At 35.0% G+C, this 18,713-nt stretch overlaps 1 protein-coding gene across 10 annotated transcripts in view; it reads right to left on the minus strand.

Annotated features, from left to right (window-relative positions):
* Positions 1–18,713, minus strand: part of VPS13B (vacuolar protein sorting 13 homolog B) — a 739,627-nt gene that overhangs the window by 255,199 nt on the left and 465,715 nt on the right. For all 10 annotated transcript variants that reach the window (XM_041768645.1, XM_041768640.1, XM_041768643.1 and 7 more), the window contains 2 exons: positions 9,740–9,866; positions 3,925–4,068 (listed from right to left, as the gene is read on the minus strand). In XM_041768645.1, the coding sequence (XP_041624579.1) occupies positions 3,925–4,068; positions 9,740–9,866 (271 nt within the window). The remainder of the gene's footprint in view (positions 1–3,924; positions 4,069–9,739; positions 9,867–18,713) is intronic.

An 18,713-nucleotide genomic window follows, 5' to 3' on the forward strand; every position in this document is an offset into this window, starting at 1 on the left:
CCTAAGTAGGATTTATCCCAAGTATTGCAAGGCTTGTTTAACATTTAAAATTCAATTAGGGCACCTGGGTGGCTCAGTCATTAAGCATCAGCCTTTGGCTCAGTTCATGATCTCCAAGTCTTAGGATCAGCCCAATACCTGGCTCCCTGCTTAGTGGGGAGGCTGCTTCTCTCTCTTCCTCTGCTCCTCTGCCCTACTGTGCTCTCTCTTTCTCACTCTCAAATAAATATATAAAATCTTAAAGAAAAACCTCAATTAATGTAATCTATATCACATCAACACACTTAAAATGAGAAATCATATGAATGGATATATAAAAAGCATTTGACAAAATCTAAACCCATTCATGATAAAAACTCTCAGTAAACTAGGAATAGACAGAAGTGACCTCAAGTTGATAAACATTATCTACAAAAAACCCGCAGTGAGAAACCTGAAATTTTCCCATTAAGATCAGACAGAAGGCAAGGATGTCCTTTCTCATCACTATTTTTCAAGACAGGAAGTCCTCGCTAGTACAATAAGGCAAGAAAAGGAAATAAAATTATTACAGTTTGAAACAGAAGATCTGTCCCTGTTTACAGATGGCAGGGCTGTCTATAATAGAAAATCTGAAAGAATCAACATAAAAACCCTTCAAATGAATAAGTGATAACACAAAAGTCAATTACATTACATTTCTATATATTAACAATGAACAAGTAGAATTTGTAATTAAAAACACAATAGCACTTATATTAACATACCAAAAAATGAAATTCTTAGATATAAATCTAACAAAATATATACAGGATCTATATAAGAAAAACTGTAAAACTCAGACGAACAGAATCGAGGAGCTAAGTAAGTGGAGAGATATTCCATGTTCACAGATAAGAAAAATCAATATTGTCAAGATGTCATCTCTCAGCTTGATCTATAGATTCAATGTATCCCAATCAAAATTCCAGTAATTTGGGCAGCTTGGGTGGCTCAGCAGTTTAGCACCGCCTTCAGTCCAGGGTGTGGTCCTGGGGACCTGGGATCGAGTCCCACGCCGGGCTCCCTGCATGGAATGGAGCCTGCTTCTCCCTCTGCTTGTGTCTGTGCCTCTCTCTCTCTCTCTCTCTCTCTCTCTCTGTCTCATGAATAAATAAATAAAATCTTAAAAAAAAAACAAAAAACCACACACACAGAATTCCAGTAATTTATTTAATGGCTATTGGCAAACTGATTCTAAAGGTTTACAGAGGCAAAAGAGCCATAACAGCATATATAATAATGAAGAGAAGAACAAAGTTGGTGGACTAACACTACCCTACCTTAAGACTTACTATGAAATTAAAGTAATCAAGACAGTGTGGTATTGGTGAAAGAATGGACAAATAGGTCAATAGAACACAATAAATAGCCCAGAAATAGACCCTCATGAATTCAGTCAAATGATCTTTGACAAAGAAGCAAAGGGAATACGTGGAGCAAAGACAATCTCTTCAACAAATGGAGCTGGAATAACTAGACATTCACATGCAAAATAATGAATTTACATACAGACCAAACCCCCTTCAGAAAAATGAACTCAAATGGACATTAGACTTAAATGTAAAACACACACTATAAGACTTTTAGAAGAGAACATAAGAGAAAACCTAGATGATCTTGGGTATGGTGATGCCTGTTAGATAAACACCAAAGACATGATCCATGAAAGAAATAATTAAAATTAGAAACTTCTGTTCTGTGAAAGATAGTATCAAGTATTCAAGGATAGAAAACAATCCATAAACTAGGAGAAAATATTTGCAAAAGTCACATCTGATAAAGGACTGTTATTTAAAATATACAAAGACACTCTTAAAACTCAGCAGTAAGAAAACAAACCAATTAAAAAATGAGCCAAAGACTTTTACAGACACCTCACCAAAGAAGATTTGCAGATGGAAGATAAGCATATGCATAGGAAAAGATGTTCCATTTCATGTAGCATCAGGGAGATGCATATTAAAACAATAGGAGATACCATTACACACCTAATAAAATGCTCAAAATCTAGACCACTGAAAACACCAAATGCTGCTAAGATTGTGCAGCAACAGGAACTGTCTCGTTCAGTGCTGGTGGGAGCGCAAAATGGTACAAACTACTTTGGAAGACAGTTTGGTGGTTTCTTACGTAAATAAACATATTCTGACCATATGATCCAGGAATCACACTCCTTTGCATTTACCCAAAGGAACTGAAAACTTACGTCCACACAAAAGTTTGCAAATGAATGTTTATAGAAGCTTTATTTATACTCTTTATATAGGTAAAGAGTTAACAAATTCGGTAAGTTGTATATATTCCTAAAATACATCAGAAACCTATGAATTATATTTCACTGATGTAAGAGATTTATACACTTGGCACAAACAATATAGGAATGTAAAATATTGTTTCCAACCCAATTTGCTTTAAGGACTTCATCAAAAATGCCACAGGGAAATATTTTTTGCTCTATTTATTTTCAGGTCTTATAATTACATCCTTATGGATCCAATAATGTGAATTAGAAAAAAATTGATATTTTAGAAACTGCATAGCTCTACAGCCTTTTTAAAAAAAGATACTGAGCAAAGGGCACCTGGATGGCTCAGCTGGTTAAGCATCCAACTCTAGATTTCAGCTCAGGTCATGATCTCAGGGTTGTGAGATCAAACCCTGAGTAGGGCTCTGTGCTGGGTGTGGAGCCTGCTTAAAATTCTCTGTCTCCCCGTCTTCCTCAGCCCCTCCCCTCACTCTCTCTTGCTTTCTCTCAATTAAAAAAAACAAGAAAAAAAGAGATACTGAGCAAATAGAGATCATGAGTGGTAAAAGATGGTCTAGTATCTTCAGATATAAAAGGTAAAAGCTTTATCATTTTAAAATAATTTTTTAAAAATAAAGATGATTAAGAGACTAATATAATAGTTATAATCCACAAACTGTGGTAGAATGGAAAGAGCACTGACTTGAAAGACTTAAATTAAAATTTCAGTTCCACTGTTTTTAAGCTATGTATGAGTGACTTCAGGCAGGTCACTTACCATCTCTGAGCCTCAAGACCCTAAAACATAAAATGTTAATAATGTCCATATCAACCTCACAAGGTGGTTGTGATAATATGCTGAGAGATACAATGAATGAACTTACATGAAAATGCGTGGCACATTGCCTAGCATCAAGTAGCTCTCAGCAAATACTTCTTCCTTCTCCTCCTGCTTAATAAATAGAACTTAGTCTTCTGTATAACTCTTGACTAAAATAAAACCAATTTCCTTTTCACAGATAAACTGTTTCTTCACTTGAGTTTTTATAGGAGATATACTTTAAGTACAGATAGGATTATAGAAGTATGGAAACAAAAAGCAAAGAAAACATATCTTGAGAAGCATCTAATACGCAGCGTTCTTTGTTTCATGCTGACATGCTTTGTGGTTACAATGCCGGTTTCCAATGAACACCGGATCAAAATTAAAATTCTAGGCAGGCATTCAACTTTTATGATTGTGTCTGTTCCTCACTGAGCATGGAAAATGAATACTTTAGAAGTTATTTACTGAAGATATTCCCATAGTACTATTGCATGTTCACTTCCAAGAGTCCTGAACCCTGTAATGTATGTAAGTGAAAGCTATACCATGTTTCTTGTGTTGTACTTTAAAAATTGCAGCAGGATACCAAAACCATATTTTTAATAGAGGCTTTTCTGAGGGTAGGCAACAGACATTTTGCAAAAGTATATGATATGAAAAGAGACCAGACAAATTTCAAAAATAAAGAACATCAATCCAAAATAATGTATGATATTTTGAATAAAATTAAATATAGAATAATTAGCATAAAACATTTAATTCTAGTTTTCCTATTATGAATGTCAAGTTGGCACAAATGCAGTAAGACTAATCAAAATCAGGTAATAGTTACCTCTTTGGCCTTGCTTGATGGTTCTAGTCCAATCATATTTGCTACTATTAACTGATGTAAGAGTTGAACTTGAGCCACACTTAGGAAGAAGTCCAGGTCTGTGGTTATATTCACTTCCAAGGAATGGCCACACACTAAAATCTCCTGGAGGAGAAAAAAAAGTTGAATATACATAAAGATACATGATAGCCATTAGATGATAATTTGTCATTCTTACTTATTTGACCTTTACTATGTTGATGAATTCTCCTGGGACTCAAGTTCATATGTTAATGAGAATAGCAGAGATGGAGAGCACAGCCACTCAACATAGTTTAATGGATTAATTTAATAAACATTTATGAGGTCCTGCTGTGCACTGGGCCATGCACTAGTTGCAGGGAAACAAACAACACAAACATTAATTTTTTTTACCATTTCATATACATCTGGCATTTTATACTTCAAACTACTAACATCATTTCCATATGTAAGTGATGATGTAATTCTTTAGCCAAATCCTGTTCATTCATTCACACTAACAAATATTTACTGAGCATCTCCTAAGTAACATGCAGTATACTCAGCTGCTAGGGATAGCAGAAAGAATAGGTTGGCTTTGAATGGAAACCTGCTCTTGGGGAGATCACAATTTAGTTGGGCAGACAGATGTAAACTGGCAATTGTAGGCAAGCAATTACAATAACAAGTGGTATGGTTTGAGTATTCTCCAAAGCATACATTCCAAATGATTTATAACAAAATAGTGCTGAAGCCAAAGACAGCTAGACTAATTAATTTCACTTCTTCAAGCTGCTAAAATCTTGGCTGCTTTAGGTAGATGTCCACTACTTAACTGGTGGGGCTCTGCATAACTTAAATCATTCCAACACTCATCATTAGAAAACCATTCAGAGAAGGAAAAAAGAAGAAAAAAAAAAAACCCCCAAAGTTTCACTTAGTGAAGCAGAAGTCCTGTCATGAAGTGAATGTGGACAAAGTTCGAATGCTTGGAAATGCCCAATGAACCTTCTCCTTACTAGTGTCATTTAAAGGAATGGATTTAAGGAGACTTATGAGGGGCCCAAATGCAAAGTACACGGCTTAGAGTAGATTTTAATACAGCCATAAAGAATAGCATGTTAGAAATGAATATTCCTTTTCCTTGTGATTAAATAACCCTTCCCCCCACAAGTTCCCTGTATTTACTTATTAGAGTTAGAATTCATTTATTCCTCAAGTAATGATGAAAAGAAATATATTCATATTACTAAATTGCTATAAGATAGTAGTACACCTACTTAATTTTTATACACCTTTGGTGGATATAAGATACTATGCCTAACCTAATTTTTGCTATAGGGCAATTATAAACATTAAATAAATAAAATATACAAAACATTATTTTTAAAAGTGAATGAATATGAAGTTTAACCAACTTAGAGTAACATTTAATCTTATTTTTTCTGAACTTTTCATAATAACTGCCTATAACTGTGAATGACCAAAAAGTTTACAAAGTTTTTAGCATAACATAAATTTGTTTTTCTTTGAAGATTTATTTGAGAGAGAGAGAGAGACAGAGAGTAAGAGACAGTACATGAGCAGGTAGGAGGAGCAGAGGGAGAGGAAGAGGCAGACTCCTCTGCTGAGCAGGGAGCCAGATGCATGGCTCGGATCCCAGGACCTTGGGATCATGACCTGAGCCGAAGGCAGACGCTTAACTGCCTCAGCCACACAGATGCCCTAGCATAATATAAATTTCTAAGAAGAATACTTTTAAAATTATGATGGATCACATTATTATTACATTTCTATTCTAAGCATGGAGGTGGTACACCATAGTGATCAGTCTTGAAACCTGGATCCACCAGTAACTGGATAGTAACATTGGTTCAGTTACCTAACCTCTTTAGATCTCAGTTTTCAGATCTATAAAACATGGATACTAATAGTATTGCTTTCTTATTTTGTTAAAGGTTTATTTATTTATTTATGATAGACACACACAGAGAGAGAGAGGCAGAGACACAGGCAGAGGAGAAGCAGGCTCCATGCCAGGAGCCCGACGTGGGACTCGATCCCGGGACTCCAGGATTGCGCCCTGGGCCAAAAGCAGGTGCCAAACCGCTGAGCCACCCAGGGATCCCCTAGTATTGCTTTCACAAGGATGTTGTGAGGACTAAGTCAGGTAATCCATGTAAAATTCTCTATATACTAAATAAAGTCATCCAGATCAGAAATGAGTTCTCTCTCAGTGTTGTTGCTTTCATTAGAAAGAGGTTAAGTAAGAGTCCAGGGTCTGGAGCCAGACCAGCCTGGGTTCAAAGCTAACTCTTTTTTTTTTTTTTTTTAATTTTTTATTTATTTATGATAGTCACAGAGAGAGAGAGAGAGGCAGAAACACAGGCGGAGGGAGAAGCAGGCTCCATGCACCGGGAGCCTGATGTGGGATTCGATCCCGGGTCTCCAGGATCACGCCCTGGGCCAAAGGCAGGCGCCAAACCTCTGCGCCACCCAGGGATCCCCAGCCTGGGTTCAAACCATGCTTTGCCACTTACTACTTGTGAAAATATGGACAAGTTATTGAGTTAGCCTAAGTTTCAGTTTCTTCATCTATAAAAGGATAGTGGGGCACCTGGGTGGCTCAGTCAGTTGAGTGGCAGACTCTTCATTTTGGCTCAAGTCATGATCTCATGGCTCATGGGATGGAGCCCTGTGTCTGGCTCCATGGAGCTCAGCAGGCAGTCTGCTTGAAGAGTCTCTCCCACTGCCTGTCCCCCATGCATTTGCATGCTCACTCTCTCCCTCTCTCCAAAATAAATAAATCTTTTTAAAAAATACTGAATGACTCAAGGTATCTACTTTTAACTTTTTTTTATATGTTTTTTTATTCATTCAGTAAATATCTCAGAAGGGCCAGCAATTGCACTATTAGGTATTTACCTAAGGAATACAAACATACTGACTTGAGAGGGGGACATGCACCCCAATGTTTATAGCAGCATTATAGCCAAATTATGGAAAGAGTCCAAAAGTTCATCAACTAATAAAAGGATAGACAAGATCTGGTATATATATACAGTGGAATATTACTCAGCCATGAAATAGAATGAAATCTTGCCATTTGCAATGATATGGATGGAACTTGAGTGTATTATACTAACTGAAATAAGTCCGTCAGAAAAAGACAAATACCATATGATATGATTTTGTTCATAGGTGGACAGATGTTCATCTGTTTCACAGGGGATGTGAAAAAAAAAGAGGAGAGAAAGAGGCAAACCATAAGAGACTCTTAACTTTAGAGAACAAATGGAGAGTGGTGATTGGAGGGGAGGAAAGTGGGTGATGAGCTAAATGGGTGATGGGTATTAAGGAGGGCACTTGTGATGAACACTAGATGTTGTATGTAAGTGATGAATCACTGAATTCTATTTCTGAAATCAATAATACACTGTATGTTAACTAACTAGAATATAAATAAAAAATTGATATAAAAAATTTTAAAAATTATAGCAAAAATATATTTTAAAATAAAAGCAACAAAATTGAACATTTCACAGTAAAAAAAAATAAAAATGAAGATAGAAGAAGTTAATAGGAGTGTTATAAGGATTAAATGAGTTACTACATAAAAAGCAATAACAAAATAAAAAAATAAAAAAATATAATTTAAATGCAAAAAATCTATATTTTAAATAGTTTAAAAAAGCAATAACAAAACAGTACTAGAAGGTATTAATTTTTAGTTACATACAATAGTAACTTATTAATAATAAGCAATTTGACATTCTATGCGCACTAAAACTAAGAATCCCTAATTTACAAAGAAAAGATACTCCATTATATAGCCTAAAATGAAACCTAAATTAAGTTCTCACCTCAGTGTGCATATTTTCTGGAGAAATTATTTTAGTAAAAATGATAGCTGGTGCTCCAGTTATTCGGACAGAAAAATCTGTTAAAATGGGAGTCAAAATTGCTCTTCTTTCTTGATGTCGCCGTATGCTAAAAGATAGAGTGAAAAATTATTAGCCATTTCATTTTTTTCATTAAATTTGTACAAGTTTTTGCACCACAAACATGTATGACAGTTATATTTGTACATTTTATAATCATAGTTTTACAACTTCAATTCTTAACCTCAGATTAATAAAAGCAAAAAATTACTGAGAAATTCAGATGCAATTTATTTCACAGTCACATCTTTTCAACAAATTACTGTTTTTAATTCCTTTTGTTCTTATAAATAGTTTAGTATCTTTTTCTACCAATAATAATAACCTTCCTCTTGTGTGATCATTTTTTCCTATTCTTAACATTTTTGACCTTCTAGTTGACAACTGGCCATCTTTCCAACCTCATTAGGTTCACAAGTATATCCTCTTAATCTTGGACGACCTCCTTTTTTTTTTTTTTTTTTAATTTTTATTTATTTATGATAGTCACAGAGAGGAGAGAGAGAGAGAGAGAGAGCCAGCCTGGGTTCAAACCATGCTTTGCCACTTACTACTTGTGAAAATATGGACAAGTTATTGAGTTAGCCTAAGTTTCAGTTTCTTCATCTATAAAAGGATAGTGGGGCACCTGGGTGGCTCAGTCAGTTGAGTGGCAGACTCTTCATTTTGGCTCAAGTCATGATCTCATGGCTCATGGGATGGAGCCCTGTGTCTGGCTCCATGGAGCTCAGCAGGCAGTCTGCTTGAAGAGTCTCTCCCACTGCCTGTCCCCCATGCATTTGCATGCTCACTCTCTCCCTCTCTCCAAAATAAATAAATCTTTTTAAAAAATACTGAATGACTCAAGGTATCTACTTTTAACTTTTTTTTATATGTTTTTTTATTCATTCAGTAAATATCTCAGAAGGGCCAGCAATTGCACTATTAGGTATTTACCTAAGGAATACAAACATACTGACTTGAGAGGGGGACATGCACCCCAATGTTTATAGCAGCATTATAGCCAAATTATGGAAAGAGTCCAAAAGTTCATCAACTAATAAAAGGATAGACAAGATCTGGTATATATATACAGTGGAATATTACTCAGCCATGAAATAGAATGAAATCTTGCCATTTGCAATGATATGGATGGAACTTGAGTGTATTATACTAACTGAAATAAGTCCGTCAGAAAAAGACAAATACCATATGATATGATTTTGTTCATAGGTGGACAGATGTTCATCTGTTTCACAGGGGATGTGAAAAAAAAAGAGGAGAGAAAGAGGCAAACCATAAGAGACTCTTAACTTTAGAGAACAAATGGAGAGTGGTGATTGGAGGGGAGGAAAGTGGGTGATGAGCTAAATGGGTGATGGGTATTAAGGAGGGCACTTGTGATGAACACTAGATGTTGTATGTAAGTGATGAATCACTGAATTCTATTTCTGAAATCAATAATACACTGTATGTTAACTAACTAGAATATAAATAAAAAATTGATATAAAAAATTTTAAAAATTATAGCAAAAATATATTTTAAAATAAAAGCAACAAAATTGAACATTTCACAGTAAAAAAAAATAAAAATGAAGATAGAAGAAGTTAATAGGAGTGTTATAAGGATTAAATGAGTTACTACATAAAAAGCAATAACAAAATAAAAAAATAAAAAAATATAATTTAAATGCAAAAAATCTATATTTTAAATAGTTTAAAAAAGCAATAACAAAACAGTACTAGAAGGTATTAATTTTTAGTTACATACAATAGTAACTTATTAATAATAAGCAATTTGACATTCTATGCGCACTAAAACTAAGAATCCCTAATTTACAAAGAAAAGATACTCCATTATATAGCCTAAAATGAAACCTAAATTAAGTTCTCACCTCAGTGTGCATATTTTCTGGAGAAATTATTTTAGTAAAAATGATAGCTGGTGCTCCAGTTATTCGGACAGAAAAATCTGTTAAAATGGGAGTCAAAATTGCTCTTCTTTCTTGATGTCGCCGTATGCTAAAAGATAGAGTGAAAAATTATTAGCCATTTCATTTTTTTCATTAAATTTGTACAAGTTTTTGCACCACAAACATGTATGACAGTTATATTTGTACATTTTATAATCATAGTTTTACAACTTCAATTCTTAACCTCAGATTAATAAAAGCAAAAAATTACTGAGAAATTCAGATGCAATTTATTTCACAGTCACATCTTTTCAACAAATTACTGTTTTTAATTCCTTTTGTTCTTATAAATAGTTTAGTATCTTTTTCTACCAATAATAATAACCTTCCTCTTGTGTGATCATTTTTTCCTATTCTTAACATTTTTGACCTTCTAGTTGACAACTGCCATCTTTCCAACCTCATTAGGTTCACAAGTATATCCTCTTAATCTTGGACGACCTCCTTTTTTTTTTTTTTTTTTTAATTTTTATTTATTTATGATAGTCACAGAGAGAGAGAGAGAGAGAGAGAGAGAGGCAGAGACACAGGCAGAGGGAGAAGCAGGCTCCATGCACTGGGAGCCTGATGTGGGATTCGATCCCGGGTCTCCAGGATTGCGCCCTGGGCCAAAGGCAGGCGCCAAACCGCTGCGCCACCCAGGGATCCCACGACCTCCTTTTTTTAAGCTCTAAGAACCATCTGAGTTCACAGATTATTATTGCATATACGGTTCATGAAATAGCTTTTGTGACTTTGATACTGAATGCTTCTTCACAACAACCATGCATGTTAAGTGAAATCCATTATAGCCCTATATTACCTACAAGGAAATAAAGATCAGGGGCAAGGGTAAGGCCACCTAGTAGGAACAAAGGTTCCACTGTTGGGCCTAATAGCAGAATAGTATTTGGACTCTATTTTAATTCTACTTTATACATTCTCATCTTTGATCGGTTATTCAGCACAGTATCTCTACTTTATATTCAAAATTACCAAATGCTAATAATTTCAAAGGAAGTACTGCATACATGGTAGAAGATGAAACTGGAAAACATTACTGAGGAACTAACACTTGTGCTAGGAGAGTTCTTCTAGTCTACTATCCATATCCTAAGTTTTCACTTAATGAAATAATATAGTTCTATGTTTTACTAGCAAGCTGTACCTCAATAGTTCCTTGGAACTATTAACTTAATATTCCTTATAAATATGTCTCTACTATTCACTTATAAAGTGATAAAAGTTGAAATGAGGGAACTGGCATAAATTATCTCATGAAAAAGCCCAGATAAAAACTTGTCTTTCTACATCCTTTTCTACCAGAGTAGTCTAGAAAATAGAAAGCACTAGTATCTTTTGTTCAAATTTGCAATGGGCAGAGCTTTACATGGTGTCTGCCAAAAAGCAAATTGGATCATCTGGTTCTATGACACATAGGTATTGGATTTCATGAAAGTCAATTTTAAAGAATTAAGAGATCTGGTGAATGGAGGGTAACAGGAAGAAGTATTAAAATCTGTGAATACAGAGGAAAGGTTGTGATCCTGAGAGACACCGTAATTATAGCTGAATAGCTTGAGTTCCATAAAATGGAACATGTAACATCTGATGTGCTCTCACAGGGGAATGTTAAAATATATGATGTATTAAAAATACCTTAAAATGGAAAAGATGGCAGGGAACCAAATAAGAGCAAATAAATACTCTTTTCCTCCCAAATAAAGAATATTTATACATATCATATTTTTCTCTATTATGTGATGAATTAAATCAGTAACACAACATATGAAAGACTTATGACTTTGGAAATTTAAAAAAATTTTAAGTCAATGGTCCTATAAAACTTTAACTTTTATGGTACATAATGTTAACTCTTCTTTTGTGTTATTTCTTGTAAGTCTTGGAGGTAATCATATATAATTTTAAATCATTAAAAATTTTTATAGATTGAAATACTTCAAAAGAAATACTGAAAAAATCATGACAAGAATTAAATTCTGCCAATACTTTACTAGATAAGAGCATAGGATTCAAAATTAAAATTTTTTCGAGAAATGGAAAATAAATAAAATACATAACAGGTGGGTAAATAGCATTTTGCATATAGCTCAAGAAAAAAAAACAATAAACTAGAATATACATTTGAGAAAATTCTCTAAACAAAGCAAAACAAGAAGAAATAAACAAAAATTACCCCAAACTAATGAACCAAAACTATGGTTATATACTTGTGATGGAGATCACAAGTATTATATTTAGTTCAGTCTCTAAAAGAAGTCTTATGAGCATAGCTATATTGAAACATCAACTTAATTCAATTTTATGGAGATATTCAATTGTTAATAGCTCTGGTTATAGTTTTGAGTTGTTTATACCTATAGTCTGAAACTCCTGCATCTAATTCTACTTGATAGCTCTTTTTTCAAGGAAAAAGTTCAAAATAAAACTTTGTGGAGGAGGGAGAAGTCAGGGGACTGCTGAATGTTTCTCACAGAAAAGGACATTACAAATCGAGGATATGAATGGGAATCTACCAAGGGAAAAATGGTCAGAGGATTTATGTTATTTTATTTCATATTTAAAGCTTTAATAACATGTATTGATATACCAAGTGCAGTGCTCACAGAATAATGCTGCATAATATATAAAAGTTATGTGTTGTACATATAGTTTTAAGCAAATGTTGATATAATCTTATTTGGATCCTTCTCTTAAAAGCAAAATGCTGGGGATCCCTGGGTAGCGCAGCGGTTTGGCGCCTGCCTTTGGCCCGGGGCGCGATCCTGGAGACCCGGGATCGAGTCCCACATCAGGCTCCCGGTGCATGGAGCCTGCTTCTCCCTCTGCCTGTGTCTCTGCCTCTCTCTCTCTCTGTGACTATCATAAATAAATAAATAAAAATTAAAAAAAAAAAAAAAGCAAAATGCTGAAGGAGGGAAACCTGCCTATTTAGGGCTTTGGATCAATTAAGGCATTATTATCTATATTTATATGATGTTAGTGGCTGTAAGAACTACAAATTCATTGACACTACAGGAAATTTTAAAATTTTATGATATACTATTGTGATTATATTCAATTTAAACAATTTCTGATTTAAGTATCAACTGAATGTAGATAAGTAAGTAACTATGCTAAGAAACAAGACTGGCCAAGACAGATCTATCCTTTTATCTCTATACCACCCTTTCAGCTTGCCAAGGACACCCTTAGTTGATATGTAAGGAAGAAAATCCACTACCTACTCCCCCTCACACACCTCAAAGCACAAATTACCATGTAAAACTGCAACACTGACTAGATGTGTAACCTGCATATGGTAGACATCAGTACAGGTTATTTTAATTCTCAGTACTTCATTTCCTCAGGTTATAAAATAAACTAAGACATAGTAAAAATGGTTGCTAAGAGAAAAAGAAAAAAAAAAGTGATTAACTAACAATGAACTTTCACCTAAGTGTAAGGGGTCAGAACACGGAGTATAAGAAAAGTAGTTGAATGAGGGGAAGCAAATCATTAGCTCTACTTTTAAGTGACATTGCACAAGGCAAGGAACCTCTCCAAACTTAGTTTGTTATGGTGGTTTTGTTCTGTAACAACTTGCTAAGAATAAGAATGGTTCAGAGTTTAGAGAGAAAATTGCATGAGATTTGGAAGTATAAGGGAAATAAATACTTGCCAGTATTCTCTGGAAGTCATGCTTTGTAAAACAGTGAAATTCCACTCAGCAGTGCTAGCAGATTCCAACTTGTCTTCCCTCTTTTTGGTTCTGTGACCAGTTCTTTTTCCTGACCCGTTTGCAGGCTCACCCCCTCCAAAGAGGCAAAAGCCTTCCAGGGGCTGCTCTATCAGCCTCCGGTGGTCCTTCCAGTGGCTGGGCATGCCTGTGACCTGTCTCTGATTCACAGTCCACTTTAGATCCTTAACTCACAGGTTCTGCCACAACTGAGCAAGGTCTTATTCCTAAAATAAATCCCTAATGCTATAATACAATGGTTCTGCTGACCTGACTGAATCCTAATGTATTTTCTCAAATGAAAAACTGAGGTTTTAGGAGAAGATCTACAAATCTTAAAATGTGGTAATTTTTATGCTTAACTTCCTTACTCTCTTCTCCCCAACATACACACAGAAACACATTTTGATTAAAGACAAAAGCTGAGTAGTATATGTAGGAGAATGAAGGAAAACCTTAAAAAGGCTATTATTTAAAATTAGTTAAGGGGGGGCAGCGCCGGTGGCGCAGCGGTTTAGTGCCGCCTGTAGCCCAGGGCGTGATCCTGGAGACCCAGGATTGAGTCCCACGTCAGGCTCTCTGCGTGGAGCCTGCTTCTCCCTCTGCCTGTATCTCTACCTCTCTCTCTCTCTCTCTGTGTCTCTATGAATAAATAAATAAAATCTTAAAAAAAAAATAAAATAAAATTAGTTAAGGGAGGAAACAAAGATATTCTTCACTGAATATCCTTTTTGTATCTTGAATTTTACCTATAATGCCAATTGAAAAACAAAAGTATAATCAATTAAGATTCTATTTATATTTCTATCAAGATTGTCACTACTAAACTACATCAGATTTAAGATCTCTTATCTTCATTTGAATCAGTATCTCTTAGAAACATTCAGTCACTTGATCTACTAGTTCTACTTAATTGTTTAATCATTCAATCTTTCATTAATTCACTCAACTCTTTATTAAGTACCTATTATGTGCCAAGCTTAATATTCTGTACTGAGTATTCAGAAGTGTGCAAAACATGCCACATTTTCATACTTCTAGCCCTTGGATCTACTGCTTTCTTATAAGGTTCAAAGTGCCCCCTCATCTCTCCTGCCACTCATACTCTATGGAAACAAATTCAGAAGCTGTGTATTCCATGAGAGCTTCCCTGAAAACCCATCTATAGAGTTATTCATTCATTTCTTTCCTCAATATTTCTATTTTTTTTACCTATGTCAATTTTAGATTTATTGTATTATGTTTCTGTCATATCTCTTAGATTGAGATGTCCCATGTACATGGAATACATTTATTCTGATTGTAATATGGCTCTTCTGTAATCCTAAACATCCTATATTTATGTCTACCATAGTACTTTACTCCCTGCACTCTAACAGGTAATTAACTATTAATTCTTTGACTGGACACTGAGCTCTGTAAGGAACAGGAACATACCAGAAATCATTTCATTTTGTTTCTCCAGTGTAAAAGACATCCTATGGCATATAATTGATGTTAAAAAGTCTTAATTTTATAAAGCATGCCAAGGCCATTCAACAGGGGAAGGAATGGTCTCTTCAACAAACAGTATTGGGACAATCGTATATCCACATAGACTTTTACCTCATACCATATATAAAAAGAAACAAACAAAAACTCCACAAAAATGGAGCAACAATCTATTTATAAGAGCTTAATCCATAATACTCTTGGAATAAAACATAGGCCTTAGTCATCAAAAAGAATAAAATACCTAGGAATATAAACCTAACCAATGAGGTAAAAGATCTGTACTCTGAAAACTATAAAATATTTATTAAAGAAACTGAAGCTACAAACAAATGAAAATATAGTCCAGGTTCACGGATTAGAAGGATTAATATTGTTAAAATATCCATACCACCCAAACCAATCTATGGATTCAATGCAATCCCTATCAAAGTGTCAACAGCATTTTTCACAGAACTGTAACAAATAATAATAAAATTTGTATGGAACCACAAAAGACCTGTACCACTCAAAGTAATCTTGAGAAAAAAAGAACAGCTGGAGGGATCACAATTCCAGATTTCAAGATAGACCACAAAGCTGTAGTAATCAAAACAGTAGGTGCTAGCACAAAAACAGACAACAGATCAATGGAACAGAAAAGACAGCCCAGAAAATAGACCCATGCTTACACGTTCAATTAATCTATGACAAAGGAGACAAGAAAATGGGGTAAAGGTTGTCTTTTCAATAAATGGTGCAGGGAAAACTGAACAATAAAAGAATGACACTGGACTACCTTCTTATACCATACACAAAAATAAACTCACAATGGATTAAGGACCTAAATAAGAGACCTAAAATCATAAAAAATCCTAGAAGAGAATACAAGCAATAATATATCCAATATTGACCACAGAAACATTTTTCTAGATATGTCTAAGGCATGGGAAACAAAAGCAAAATTAAACTACTGGGACAACAGTTAAGCGTCTAACTCTTGATTTTGGCTCAGGTCATGACCTCAGGGTTGTAAGATTAAGTCTTGCACTGGAGCATGGAGTCTGCTTGAGATTCTCTCTCTCCCTTTGCCCCTCCCTCCAACTTGTGCTTGAATGTGAGCTCTTTCTCTTTCTCTCTCTCAAATAATAAATAAAAAATTTAAAAACAACAAACTATTAGGACTACAAAAAAATAAAATGCTTTTACACAATGAAGGACACCATCAACAAAACAGAAAGGCAACCTATTGAATGGGAGAAGATATCTGCAAACAAAATATCTAATAAGGAGTAAATACCCAAAATATATAAAGAACGTATATAACTCAACACCAAAAAAACAAAAATCAAAAAACCTAAACCCAAACAATCTAATTAAAAAACAGGCAGAGTACTTGAAGACATGTCTCCAAAGAAGACATACAGATGGCCAACAGACACTTGAAAAATGCTCAACATCAGGGAAACGGAAATCAAAACTATGAAATACCACCTCACACTTGTCAGAATGGTTAAAATAAAAAAACACAAGGAATAACAAGTACTGGCAAGGATGCAGAGAAAAAGGAACCCTTGTACACTGTTGGTGGGAATGTAATTAGCACAGCCACTGTGGAAAATAGTGTGGAGGTTCCTCAAAAAATTAAAAATAGGAATGTCATATGATCCAATACTTCCACTACATTGAATTTGACAAATTGAGTCTTAGATTAATTATAAACACTTGTGCAAAGATCATTTTCAAGAAATGAAAAGATCATTTATAAATTATATACCAGGTAAGAGTATAGCACTTAGAATAAAGAAAGAACAACAACTCATCAACAACAACAACAACAAAAACAATTTAAAAATGGGAAAAGGCTTGAGTAAACATTTTTCCAAAGAAATAAGATATTTTTGGCCATATGGAAATACAAATTGAAACAACACCCAATAGGATGGTTAAAGTGAAAAAAAAATGGAAAAGAAGTGTTGCTATGAATGTGGGGAGATTAGAACCCTTGAGCATTGCTGGTGGGAATGTCAAATGGTTCAGTCACTGTGGAAAATAGTTTGGCAGCTCCTCAAAGCTAAATACAGAATTACCATTTGACTGTGAAATCCTACTCTTAGACATCCATTCTTATTTTTTTTTTTAATTTTTTATTTATTTATGATAGTCACAGAGAGAGAGAGGCAGAGACACAGGCGGAGGGAGAAGCAGGCTCCATGCACCGGGAGCCTGATGTGGGATTCGATCCCGGGTCTCCAGGATCGCGCCCTGGGCCAAAGGCAGGCGCCAAACCGCTGCGCTACCCAGGGATCCCACATCCATTCTTAATACCTGAAAACAAGTACTGAAACAGGTATCTGTACAAGTATAGGTACTTGTACACTTGTACAAATGTCCACAAGTAATATCCACAGCAATATTATTCATAATAGCTAAAAAGTAGAAATATCTTAAATGTCCATCAATAGATAAATGCATAAACAAACTAGTGTTTATATACAGTGGAATATTATCCAACAATAACTAAGAATGAAGTACTGACACATGCTACAATGTTGTAAAATTTCCAAAATGTTGTGTTAAGTGAAGAACCCAGACACAAAAGGTCACATATGGTATGATTCCTTTTATATGAAATGTCTAGCATAGCTAAATCAACAGAAGCAAAGCAGAGGGCAGTTGCCAGGGGCTATGAGGAGGGAGAAGGATGTAGAAAAAAGTGCTCAATGGGTAAGTGATTTTACTTTGGGGTGTAGAAAATGTTTTAAAATGAGACAGAGGTGATGGTTATAGATAGAAGTGGTGGTTTTACAATATTGTGAATGTTCAAAATGCCAGTGAATTGTTCACCTTAAACAGTTAATTTTGTGTAATGTCAATTTCAACTCAGTAAAACACACACACAGATACACAAACTGTTTATTTAAATGAATTAAAGTATAAATAAGAGAGATATAGTTAAGGCTAGATGATCATAAAATTTCCTAGGAAATAAGGCCCACTTCCTTTGTTGATAGAATTTGTGGTTCTTTTTTTTTTTTTTTTAAAGATCTATTTATTTATTCATGAGAGACATGGAGAGAGTGGCAGAGACACAGGCAGAGGGAGAAGCAGGCTCCCCGTGGGGAACCCGATGTGGGACTGGATCCCAGATCCTGGTACACGCCATGAGCCTAAGGCAGACGTTTAACTGCTGAGCCACCCAGGCATCCCTGAATTTGTTGTTCTTAAGAGGAACTGTAGATTATGTAAGCTAGAACTTCCTGAACGTAAAAACTGAGCGTGGAGGAAAGACAGAAGTTGACCCTGACTCATGTATCATGTGATGTTTACAGATCAGGACTGGTGTAGTGCATGTAAGGTTGTACCAAAGCTGTCTGCATCCCTCTCCTGACATGCACCTGGCCAAAAGTGGGAAAATTTTCACCCAAATTTGCATTCCTACTCAGGGGGCACATTCAATCACTTATCAACGAAAGGCTGTAACAACACTATTTTTTTTTTTTTTAGAAGAGAGAGGGAGAAGAGGATGGGTAGAGAAAGAAGGAGAGAGAGAACCTCTAAAAGACTCCTTGCTGATCCCAGAGCCTGAAAAAGGTATCAATTCCATGACTTGGAGATCAGGACTGGACCTGGGCTGAAACCAAGAGTCAGATGCTTTAACGAACTAGGTTACCCAGGTGCTCTGTAATAATACTTTTATACTATGAA

This window comes from Vulpes lagopus, chromosome 9 (assembly GCF_018345385.1).
Source record: "Vulpes lagopus strain Blue_001 chromosome 9, ASM1834538v1, whole genome shotgun sequence".
Lineage (NCBI taxonomy): Eukaryota > Metazoa > Chordata > Mammalia > Carnivora > Canidae > Vulpes > Vulpes lagopus.